Raw genomic sequence first — 12,555 nt, 5'->3', positions numbered from 1 at the left:
CCTGTATCATGCTGGACTATTCTTACCACTTCTTAGCTACTCCAATTCAAGTCCCTCAAGACATCAAAAATATTGCTTTGCTTGCTTTTACTGATATTAAATAAAATTTTTGTTTTGTTAAAATTGTTGTTTTCTTGGACCTTTTTGAATTGGTATAGAAATATCTTGAGTTTATCAAACTGTTTGTCCAATTTCCCCTTAAGTCATTTGTTAATATTGTTACCTTAGACAGCCACTGTTATGTACAAAATGCTACTGCAAGTGTGGTTAGTGTGGCGAAAACTGAAGTACTTATATGACCAGGCATCAGTTTCCTTTACATTGGGGTGTCAATTATATTGACGATATGGGATTTAATATCTACCTTTTATTATGCTAGGTAACGTCTTAATGGAATAACTAGATACGATGGTTTGTTAAAAAAGATAAGTTCTACAATGCCTGAGCTGCAGGGATCTGATCAGGAAGATATTAAGGTAGCACTAAGAAAACTCAGGAAAAGATTACGACAGATTGAGTCCCTGGAGAAGCTAACTCGTCCTTTGACATCCGAGGAGATTGAAAAAGTGAGTACCAAGATTCTAACTGATATATCAATTATCATACACAGCACAAGAGCCATTGTAAACATTACATGTTCAATTAACTGCCCGCATATTGGAGTATAATGAGATTCTTATTTCAGTCTTTAAATCTCAGGTTAAGAGTAAAAAGAATTGTCGAGAATCACTTCAAAATTTTGTTAAGCTTGCAGAGGACTTTGATGTTTCTATGACAGAATTTACATCAGAAAGTGGACAGATAACTTCTCATAATGATCTTCAAATTACTCCATCATCAGTTCAAAATAGTGAACAAAATGGAAACACAAATGCAATTCTAATCAGTGTGCCTAACCTAGAGGTAAGGTAATTTTTTTCAATTTGATATTAGATCCTTTAATTCTACATGATTATCCTTACTAATAATGTTGATCATACTATCTGTTATACTATGTTGTATTGTCTTTTTTGTGTCAATACGACTTCAATGAAATCAATCAAAATTCAGCTCTCAGAAGGTGATCATATTGAAGCAGAGATAAACAATGATTTCATAGAAGTTCAAAATCAGAAGGGAAATGATGCAGTAAAAACAGAAAATGAAGCTGATGTGAATGGTCCATCAGAACAGCTCTCAAAAGGTGATATTGAAGCAGTGATGCACCATAATTTCATAGATGTACAGAATCAGAAGGAAAATGATGCAGTGAAAACAGAAAATGAAGCTGATGCAAATGGTCCATCAGAACAACGAAAACGAAAGAGGGGGCCTTCAAAGAAATTAGAGAGACAAAAGGTTTGTGCTCACATTTTAATTTGATGCTATTTTTCCAAAAATTGTTTTGGATTGCATATCAAATCATTATCGTCATTTAAAAATTTAAACCTTGTCTCTGCAAGCAGCTTAGTCTGACATATAAAATTATAATTACTGACTTGGTTGTTAATGATTTGCATCTTTGCAGTTTATTGAAACAAAAAGTAAGTGGAGCAAATCCAGGTTTTGCTTTTTGGACGGCCATAACGACAAAGTTTGTTCTTTGGCCTCAAACAAAGAAACGCTTGTGTCTGCCAGCAAGGATACAACTTGTAAGGTATGGGATAAACATGGAAAAAAGCTACATACATTGGGGGATCACACCTCCACAGTAACAGGGGTGTTTCTTCTTGAAGATAAGATCTGCACAATTTCATATGATTGTAAGCTTCGAATGTGGGACACAAAGTCTGGAAAGCTAGAGCATTCTCACTATCTTTTCTCTCCCATAACGTTAGTATTATTCAATTGTTTTTAAACTTTATTGGATTTTGTGTTAGGAAAACGTAATTTAACAAGCCTGATCTTATAACATTATCTACTGAGATCTAGCATATTACATTAATAACCTTGAATCAACTTTAAAGGTATTCTATAATTCAAATTATTCAAATTATTATGATTAGTTGTGCAGTGATATTTGGTAAAATGGCTCTGATTGGAACTGGAGGTGGAAAAATCATGTATTACTGCACAGAAACATTAGCTGTTAAATGGGAAACTGTTGGACACCTTGAAAGTGTATTATCACTTGCTCTTAACGAGAAATTAGTAGTATCAGCTTCACTTGTTCCAGACTTATGTAAGTTTTGGTGTTTTTAGTGTGGATTAGAGTTCAATGAATCCTTATCAATCATTATTAAATGTCTTAATTTGGTATCTACTGTCTGTGTAAACTGAAAAGTAGATAATGAAGTAAATCTCTGTGCCCAGGTGTGTGGAAAATCTCCAAGGATCTTCTATCAGTATCAACAGTCCCAATGACAATTCCTGTGACGCGTCCAGTAAGATGTATGATCTTACACAATGAGAAGCTATATTTTGGAGACGACGGTGTAAATATTAAAGTATTTCACTTCAATTCGGAGAACATGGATAAACTTAAAAACCACGACACTGGTTTGTTGTAGATTAGTACTTACATTGCATCATTTGGGTTCATAATGTAAAATGTATCATCATCAATATCATCGTGCCTCCCCTCATTTACTGATCGCATATAATGGAATCTTTAACTAACCCTCAAACCCTGCTAAAAATGATTTAATTTCAGATCACGGAAGCACAGATTCTATGCTGATTTACAAGAATTGCTACCTGGTTTCAAGTTCTTACAATCTGGATTCTGGCAAATCATCCATAAATTGTGAGTTCAAAGATCAGAGTTCAAAATAAAATATCTGATTATTATGACATATTGTGCTTGTATTGAACGTGAATTTGATTGTGGATAATAAGAATTTTGGCACAGAAGCCTTGATCCCAGCCATTGATGATTGTACCCAGTCCTGATTAGTTTGTCCACTCTTGTGAACACATCCTGTAACTCAATCAAATCAAGGCTAAACCGATCTCTTCTAGATGCCCAAAGCAGGTTCGATAATGAGTGTCATAATGACAACTTTAACAGTTTTGGACCATGCTAGATTATTGATAAAAACGTGGAATTTATGTAAACAAATACTTAATTACTTATATATTGCCGTTTCCGTACGGCGCTATATGTAATATATGTTAAAAGCGCGCCGCAGCTACTCCCTACCTCAACATTCAAGCGCGGGTTTCTTAAGCGCGCACGTACGTTTATTCTTGGCCGTTAATCAGACCCATGACATAACGCTATAGGTGGCAGTGACTGTAATTTTCTTCAACAATTACTGAATTATCCATCCATAAAGTGATTTACAAAATGACACCTAAACCTCGTGTTTCGGTGTTCACTTAAACGGTACTTGGCGGCTGAACTGTGGTGTCTGACGTTTGCAGCTAGATCGGACTCTGCATGATATTGTATTAGCAAATTTGTATAGTGTACTAGAAACCCGCTAGTCGAAAGCTTTGTTCGAGGAAATTTTAAAAATCAGTTATGTTTTAATTTCTCTTCGTCATATAGCTCTGTTATACTGTAGACATAATGGAATTTATCTAACAATGGCGACAGCGTTGTTAGTATTTGGATTCCCAAAACGATACTTTTTACCGCATCAAAAAATACCAATCACAACCAAAGTTATGAATATAAGTCATAGCGTGAGCGTAAATGTGAGCTAGTTTTGAAATTATGACGTAGCATACAGCATCACAACGCGCGTAGTTAAGATGTTATTGCTCGCGCACGTGCATTTTAACGTTGCTACGCAACAGCGCAGTAAACCTTTGCTAAAATAACGACATTATTCTAACGGTTATTTTACCTCACTTCCGACGTTAATTATAAAAAATCTAAAGCCTAAATCAAAATTCTAAGAATGCTATAGCCTATTCCTATCCTTTTTTTACAACCCTGCTAAAAATGGCGAGGTTTCAACTCCATTTGCGAGCTGGGTTTGATTTCACCAAAGGGTCATTTTGAGGTCGATTTTCGGTGTTTTTTCTTCTATGTCCCCGTTGCCGGGGAAATTTCGTCAAGTTTAAATTATAGTATAGATAATTGTTTAGTGTTTATAATACTCTGCAACCTGATAGCACGGCTGACACAAAAACAAAATGTTGGCCTGGCTTGTGCATAACCAAGTAAATAACACGCACTCCGATAAAAGCCGTCTGGAGAAACACCGCAAAATGTTCATTGTAGTCAACGGGCACAAAGAAGCACTACTAGCAATTGTGTCCTTTACCCTCCTACATAATTTGAACATTTTTGTGGCTAACTCATTGAACAACATCTGAATTAAAATCTGTCTAGTATTAAAAGATTCAGTAAGTAATTTTTCATGTACGCTGTACACTGTAGTTAGTAAATCAAATCAAACTTTTTCGATCAGCCGCGCGCTGAACCAGTGTTGCACTAGGTAAAAATTGTGTATATTTTGTTCATTTTTGAGTGTAAATTAATTTATTAATTTATCACAAATTATTTTATTATAATATAACCACTTATGTGAAATGGTTATTTTGACTTTAAATATTTGAACTAAATATGAATTGATTGTGGGTATAAAATAAAATTTGTTTTACTTAAAAAAAAAAAAAAAAAATTTGTTTTACTTCAGATCAACTCCTATTCCTCAGTTCGGTTGTTGGAAGATCACAGCTATCTGTTCACTGTGAGATGTCCTGTTTACAATCCCATCACATGCATGTCATGTGATCCGTCAAGTAGTTCAGATGAAACTCTCGAGTTGTTTTGTGGTGGATTCGAGCTAGGAGTTATTCAACCGATCAGGGATCAGAGTGCTGAATATTACGAGATAGAGTGAGACTTTGCTTTGTTACTACTTTTTAAGATGTCGTTAGAACTAAAAGTCTAATTAAAAACGAAAAATGTATGTTCTTTCAACAATCATTTATCTTTCATCGTATTCAGTCTTCCCAATCTTAATCTTAATCTGACTGTTTCTCCCAGGGAGGTTAAAGTAGTACAACTAGAAGCATTGCGAGACAGATTTGTAGACAGCTTATCAGAAGCCTTTTCTAGTGACGAAGAAGAAGTGCATTCTAAGGCACAAAGAAGGGAGAGTGATGTTGCAGACGAACCAGGAGCGCCGGGGTCCTGGTGTTCAATATCTTGAATTTACTGAGACATTATGTTTTTACCCAAGATCTGCTTATCATTACATTTAAAGAAATTACGGCCAGAAGATTTATATTTAAGATTTATTTGAGATTTGAGGGTAGTAAGAGCTCACTAGGACATTTTTTAGATTAAGTTTTGTTAAAGTTGTTTTAATTTTGAAATTAAAGTTATTGTTATGGTAGTAATAATGCTAAGTAAATATCTATTCGTCATTTTATAGCTGGGAACTCAAAATCTAGCCGTCTAAAATTATTCATGGAAGGGTGTATACTGAGTGAGAACTGAGACTTGAAGGATGGACAAAAATGATCATAATAGAGTGCATCAACGTTATATAGTTCTATAGTTATGATAATTGAATGTTGATTTTGAAACATTTCACCGCTTTTTAACTGAACGATTGTATCTGTTACAGGTTAAGTATAATTAGGTATGTCTGCAACAAGTAAAGCAGTTCCAAAGAAAGTCACAAAGATAATTCGTAAAGATGGAATAACTTACCGCCCGGCTGGTGGATCATCACAACCGCTAAAGAATTCAGAACCTGTCAAGCCTGTAATCTTTACCCAACCAACGAGATCTAACTATGCTACCGTGGGTTCGTCTCAAGGTTTGAAATTAGAAACGAATCGTCAAATTGTTACTTAGCAGATTCACAATAAAATGATCTTACATGATCTGAAAATCTAAATTCGTGACTCGGTACATAATTATAATATGAACAAATTGACATGAAAATGTGCATAAATAAAAATTATATTCATTTAAATTTTTTGATTCCTAGAAAAGTTATGATGATCATGATGAATAGTTAATCAATGATTCAGGTAAAAAGAAGACATTTGGTAAAGTTATCAAACGTGCTGATGGAACCAAAATTGTTGTTGTCGATGGAAAAATTGTCAAAACTCTCAAAGCAAATTCTAAGGAATCATCTCCTTCAAAATCGGAAAGAAGCAATGAAGATTCTTCTAAACCAATACTTATCAATGATGACGCTTTGTCACCTTTGACTGACATTTCTGCTGATGAGCTTCCGCCTGAATCACCAAACGTTGTGCAAAACAAAGCTGAGGAGAAACAGCCTTCATATAAAAATCCTGCCAGTTCTGTAGTGAGAATTAAGAGGACAATAACATTTAATGGAAGAAGCAGTCCTGCACCATTACTTGAAAAGCCTGAATCTCCCGATAACAGTCTTTCTTCTAGCCCCATTTTAACAAAGAGTTTCAATGTAAGAAAACGTAATGTAGATCAAAGAGCCCAAAGGCCAACCAATTCAATTCGGAAGCCGACTTATGTGAAAAGACCAGTTTTTGATAGTAGAAGCAAACAAACTTCAAAAGATGTCAGTATTCACAAAAGTCGTGACCATTTGGAAACTAATAGACCTGAAATCAAAGAAGTTGCACCACAATCACAAAAGAGAGATCGCAGATCTAGATCCCCAAGGAGAACCAGATCTCCCTACAGAAATAGGTCACCTGCACAATCTAGGGGATCTGGAAAATATAGGCCATCAAAACGCCCAAAGGATAGATCGAGATCACCAACAAAAATTACAACAACTGAAAAAAGATCCCTCTCCCCAAAGAAAACATCTCCTGAAAATGCTCAAAGTAGCCTTACATCACTATTGGACCAAGAAAATAGTATTGGATCTAAGGATGCCATTTTGAATCTAATACAGAAACAAGCTGAAGAAATGCTTCAAGCTCAGCACAGTGGCCCAATTGACGAAGATAAGAAGAAAAAACTTCGTGAGGCTATGGAATCTATTTTAGAAAAACGGGGAATCATCAATCCTTCAAACACAAAGACCAGAAAGAAAAGCCATCTTCGTTCAGCTAGTTCAGACTCAAGTGATGGAAGGGGGTCACCTCAAATTTTAGAAAAACTTCATCTGAAATACAATACCAGCGCTGATGCTTCCACTGATATTAAGAAAATGAAAACTGATCCATTTGATATGGAAGCGATTAGTCCTTGTATTGATAACATTTCAGTTGCATCCGAGGAGCAAAAAGTTAGTGACGTCAGTCATTCTGATATGGAAATGTCGGATGAGGAAGCCAAGAATGACATTGAAGATGGCAGAACACCAGCATATAGGAAAAAACCTGTTGAAGTAGATGACCATGCCAAAGAATCTTCAAGTAAAATAATTCAAATCAAGTTAGGTAAAGATGAGGATGAAGAAGCGTTTCAAGCACTTGCAGCAAGAGTTGATGGCCTAAAGAGTTCTTCAGATGTCCAAGAACTGATTGAAGCAATTGAGAACAGAATCAAATCATTTCTTTCTAACAACATTGATCCATCTAATCTTGAAAAGAAGATCAAACGTTATCAGACTCTGGTGGCTAAAGTTGTGATAGAAGCTGAGTCTATAAAAGAAAAAGAAGAGGACAATAAAATAACTAATCATACGCATCGGCGCAGCAAAAGTAAAGAAGTAATGAAGTCTACTCGACCAGAAGTTGAACAGAGCCTCAAGGCTACAATAAGCTACCCTGTGCAAACTCAGGAACAGAAGCAGCCATGGTTGTATCAGAATCCTACTCCAGAAGCAATGCATCAGAATAATGGTAATCACGGAACCCCTCTTCTGCACAATGTTCCTGAACCTGAGCCTGAACCAAGTAATTACGATAAGATACAAGCCCAGTATGTATCCCAAAGAGTTGGGTATCACGTTTGTTTGCTATGCATGATTGAGTCGAGCGATGTGTCCCACTTTCGAAAACATTTGAATGGCAAAAAACATCATGAAGCTGTCCTAACAAAAATACGGCAACTGTCTCAGACTGATTCAGCAAATGTTAAAAAATACAAAAGACATGACCTTGTCATAAAGTGTAAATTGTGTGATATCATTTGTCGAGGGCAAAAGAAATATAATGAGCATGCAAACCACAGAAGTCATCAAGCGTTAGTTCAAGCGTATGTTAAAATAGGACGAGTAGTTCCAGAACCTGAGATACTGCATGATCAAGAGGACAAAATCAGAGAACAACTGGAAGAAATACAAGAGTCGGAAACACCTGCTGTTGGAAGAGAATACATGTCAGTGAAAACGGTAAAGGATTGTGATGATAACGTGATGGATGCATACCACTGCTCTTTGTGCAAAATCAACTGCAACTCTGAGATTCAAGTAGAAAAGCATGTTAGGTCGAAGAAGCATTACTTGATTTATGTTAAAGTCACACAACCTGACGTAAATGTTCAACTCAACACTGCAGAGCACAAAAAAAGAAGAGAAACTTCGAAGAAAATTGTATCAGCCATGAAAACTATCAAGCAGATGGAAGTAATGATGGATCGCAACAGAGATCGTATTGGAAGAGATGCTCCTACAGCTACAGTTACAAATTATGAAAATGAGGGAACCCCTGACATGGCATTAAGCATGGTCAATCAGCCTCCTTCATCTTTTCAATCACAGCGTTCAAGTTTCCCACCTTACAGCTCCAGTCAAACTCAACTTGGTCAGTATTATTACAATTGTGCTTTCACAGTGTCTTAAATTGCACTAAATGATAAAAAACAGCAATAAAAAATGGGATTTCATGAGTCATGTATTATATGTGTGCTGCAAACTAAATTTATTCAATTTGTCATGTTTTGATGTATAATATTATCTTACTTTTCAGTGCCGGGTTCAGTTCCTTTCAAGTATCAAAATCGGCCTTCAACTCCAGAACAAATGAAGTCACAAAATGCACCATATTATCGGGACCCTACCACAAGATTTTCTTCTCCACTGCAAAAAGCTCCATTGGCATCAGCTCCCCTACCTTATTCCTCTCGTGTGCCTAATTCCGCATCTGCCATACATGATATTCCAATATCTTCACCAAACAGCAGTATTGCTGGTATGATTAATAGTCAAGAGATGTTGCAAAAGAGGGACCCTCCACCTTTTATGAATATGAATTCTAGGAATCAAGAGCAGTTTCCCAATCGAGGAGTGAATGACACTTATAACCATGGAAATAATTTGCAAAGCTATCAAAACTATCCCTCTCGACCAGAAATACCGAGAACGAGCAGGGACAATTCAAGTGAAAGGGTTAAGAGTTTCAGTCCCACCTCCTCACATTCTGCTCCATTCCAAGGTCCTTACACGTACGGCTCTACATTAGCTCCATCGATCAGCCATTATGGAAAGAATTCTGGATCATTTGGTTCCGACAGAAGCTCAAGTGGTGACAAATTTCAACAAAACATTGGATCTCAGTCCTTTGGCCAATATGGTGGAATCAATGAGCATCAAAAATATAGTAATGCTGATTTGTTTAAAAATCTGGATGTTGGTCCAAATAAGTTTCCCAACAATGAAGTGCGGACAGGGTTCAATCGAATCACTCCTGGTGATTCAAATGCTGAGTTGTTCAAAAATCTGGATGTTGGTCCAAATAAGTTTCCCAACAATGAAGTACGGACAGGGTTCAATCGAATCACTCCTGGTGATTCAAATGCTGAGTTGTTCAAAAATCTGGATGTTGGTCCAAATAAGTTTCCCAACAATGAAGTACGGACAGGGTTCAATCGAATCACTCCTGGTGATTCAAATGCTGAGTTGTTCAAAAATCTGGATGTTGGTTCGAATAAGTTTCCCAACAATGACGTACCTACAGGGTTCAATCGACTCACTCCTGGTAATTCAAATACTGAGTTATTCAAAAATCTGGATGTTGGTTCAAATAAGTTTCCCAACATTGAAGCACGTAAAGAGTTCAATCATGGTGATTCAAATAGGAGCAGTTACCAAACAGAGCAAAATTTTCAGCCACAGCCACAACAACCCTGGTTTGGGTCTGGCAAGGTCCCAGCTAGTCATGGTCAAAACTTTGGTGACCAGAATCCTCACTCTGAAAACACTTCACAAAGCCGTAATCCTCCTTTTGATTCCCATCATAGTAGTTATGTTGAACAGACATCTCGAGAAATTTCATGGCCAAACAGACCCATTATGAACATGGCAAGAAAGCCTACTCCTGATGAATTTGTGCCATCCTCTGGTAGTAAAGCTGGGAGCATTTTTAACAATGCACCTCCTTCAAACCAATCTTACTCTGACAATACCAGAAGTACTTACAGCTCAGCATACGATAAACTGAAGCAAGGTGATCAACAGTCCACGCCTCCAGCACTGTCTTACGCTCAGTCCATGCCTCCAGCATTGTCTTATGCTCAGTCCATGCCTCCAGCAGTTTCTTACGGTGGCCCCACTTACAGTCACAAACCTACATACAGTGGTGTTTACACCAATGTTAGAAGGTAATAATTTTCGCATTGATATGACTAGTAGCTATCATCACCGATTTAATCAGCTTTACTAGAATTTTAGATCTTTCCACATAATATGTTAAAGCCTAGCTATGGCTGTTATCAACCGTGTTGCTCAGCATTTCCCTATTAAATGGGTCTGACCTCCAATCAAATATTTCAGAGGATAAGGTTGCGATACTGAGCTGGAAACTTCGTAGCTCATAAGATCAACATTCCCGACAGCTGAAGATCACTCGACACTGGTAAAGACCTTTGTGGAAACCTCGCTATCACATTCAGAGCTCATTGAGGGGACCCGTTAAACAACCTGTGTGCTATTTGTATTTGTCCTGCTGTGAATGTCGCCTGTTTTACTCATGTGGGAAAGTCAACCATGAAGTCGACCAAAAATTAATGGGTGCCTCAATAATCTTGAGACCACAAATACGATTGGAGCAATGTCGAAAGTGTGGATGAACCAAACTGAATATCATATAATTATGGAAACGTATGGTAACTATATTCAGTGTGATTTTAGATTTAAGAAAATTAGTTGGTACTTTAACATTTCGTCTGTTTTCTTCATTTTCAAGACCTATTTGATTTTGATTTTATATCGCTTTGTCAACTTTTAGCATTTGAAGTTTGATAGATAAAGACATATTTAACATTGTTTTACAGTTTTATTGATGCTTAAAAATCACCCAAGAAAATAGTCTGTAAAATCTTTTTTACCTTCGGGCCCAAAGGATAATTTATTGATTTGATACTATCACTTAAATATAAATACCTGATTATCATCGAATTTTTCTTTTTAATCGTTATGAAAAATATTAACGTTATTATAATATTTATAGAACTATTTCTTTTATTAGTTTTTTCGTAATTTAGAAATACCATATGGAATCAAATTTTTGATAATATGACAGTATGACAATAACTAATATAATGATTGTTGACGAGACAATATATGTAGCGACAAATATTTAAAATTAATCAGCTTTTTGATGAATGCACATTGCACATGATGTAGTTTTCAAACTTTCTGAATCGATGATATTTGTACAGGTTTCCGGAGCCGATTCCTAATTAACAACTATGGCTTTAACTGCTGAGGAGGAAATGCTGATTTCGATAATCGAATTCAATCAGAGTAAGATAGAAGAGCTCCTTACCTCACGGAGCCAAGCATACCAATTACAGAACAACTTGTTGCTGCTTAGTCCAACTGCTGCCTCTAAGACGTCTAACTCTCAGTCAAGTGGTTCAATCAGCAATGAACGTGTTAAAAAATGTGCTTCTGACTCCAAGAAAACTGTTCCAAAAATATTGACTTCATTTTCAGAAGATTCTGCTAAATTGAACAATCAAAATGCAAATACACTTCCCACAGAGTCTACTGATCATGAGGGAATGGAAATAGTTTCAAATGTAATCGTTGACCATAGTATTCCTTTACCCATACTTTCTCATGAGCCTTCGATCCAATTGCTGCCACCTGTTAAAGGTTATTACTCGCCTCTCTTGCTTAAAACAGAGGCTGAGAAGGCAAAATTAGATGCAATTATCAAACTTTCCAAAGGCGAAAACGAGCCATCAAATATTCCTGGTCTCGGTCAGGACACCGACTGCTGCGAAAGTGTAGCTATCAGCAAAGTTGATATAAATCAGTCGAAACAACTTAATGCGTGCAGTGATGATGCAACAAATTCAGGTAATGTTTGGATCATAAATAGAAATAATGGCAAACGAAGAAAAAAAGCCAGATCGTCGTCACCAGGTTGTGATCTTAGAAACAAGTGTCAACCTCCTTCTAAAAGAAAGAGGTGCCATTCTTCATCCTCAGTCCTTGACTCAACTTCACTTGAAAGTATCAGACCAAATCCGTCGTTTGATTCCAATTCGATTACAAACGATCACCCGGAATCGAGACTAAAAATTGAAGTTGTAATCGAAGATGAATCGGAATCATCGGCGACAGACAACAGTGACAAACCTGTTAAGGAAAAATCTCTGGCACCAGCTAAGAAAGAGGATAATCTTTCTCCTAAAATAAGTAACACGACTTCTTCACCTACGAAGAAAACAAAAATCCTCCATTCTTCCATGAAAAGAAAGAGACAGTCTAGTGCAAAGCTTATTCAGAAGATAGTTTTGAAACCAAGCCCAAATTTGAATAACAGCTT

At 36.5% G+C, this 12,555-nt stretch overlaps 2 protein-coding genes across 4 annotated transcripts; both read left to right on the top strand.

The window, feature by feature from the left end:
• Window positions 1–374: 374 nt before the first annotated feature.
• Window positions 375–5,314, top strand: LOC134814969 (uncharacterized). Of its 2 annotated transcripts, none has more exons than XM_063823359.1 (9): window positions 375–566; window positions 700–903; window positions 1,051–1,338; window positions 1,508–1,812; window positions 1,986–2,161; window positions 2,293–2,478; window positions 2,633–2,725; window positions 4,591–4,774; window positions 4,925–5,314. In XM_063823359.1, exons 1-9 carry the CDS (start codon window positions 438–440, stop codon window positions 5,088–5,090), a joined length of 1,731 nt encoding a protein of 576 aa, XP_063679429.1. In that variant the 5' UTR covers window positions 375–437; the 3' UTR covers window positions 5,091–5,314. The 2 variants fall into 2 exon arrangements, with proteins under 2 accessions (XP_063679429.1, XP_063679430.1); XM_063823360.1 differs by having other exon boundaries at window positions 378–566; window positions 686–903.
• Window positions 5,315–5,471: 157 nt separating this feature from the next.
• Window positions 5,472–10,635, top strand: LOC134814968 (muscle M-line assembly protein unc-89-like). 2 transcript variants are annotated; one of them, XM_063823357.1, is made up of 4 exons: window positions 5,472–5,705; window positions 5,923–8,583; window positions 8,749–10,378; window positions 10,551–10,635. In XM_063823357.1, the coding sequence occupies exons 1-4, from the start codon at window positions 5,528–5,530 to the stop codon at window positions 10,555–10,557; spliced, it is 4,476 nt and encodes a 1,491-aa protein (XP_063679427.1). In that variant the 5' UTR covers window positions 5,472–5,527; the 3' UTR covers window positions 10,558–10,635. The 2 variants fall into 2 exon arrangements, with proteins under 2 accessions (XP_063679427.1, XP_063679428.1); XM_063823358.1 differs by lacking the exons at window positions 8,749–10,378; window positions 10,551–10,635 and having other exon boundaries at window positions 5,923–8,689.
• The last annotated feature ends 1,920 nt before the right edge of the window (window positions 10,636–12,555 follow it).

This window comes from Bolinopsis microptera, chromosome 5 (assembly GCF_026151205.1).
Source record: "Bolinopsis microptera isolate Bmic1 chromosome 5, MBARI_Bmic_1.0, whole genome shotgun sequence".
Classification (NCBI taxonomy): Eukaryota; Metazoa; Ctenophora; class Tentaculata; order Lobata; family Bolinopsidae; genus Bolinopsis; species Bolinopsis microptera.
This window is presented reverse-complemented; position numbering and strand designations above follow the sequence as displayed.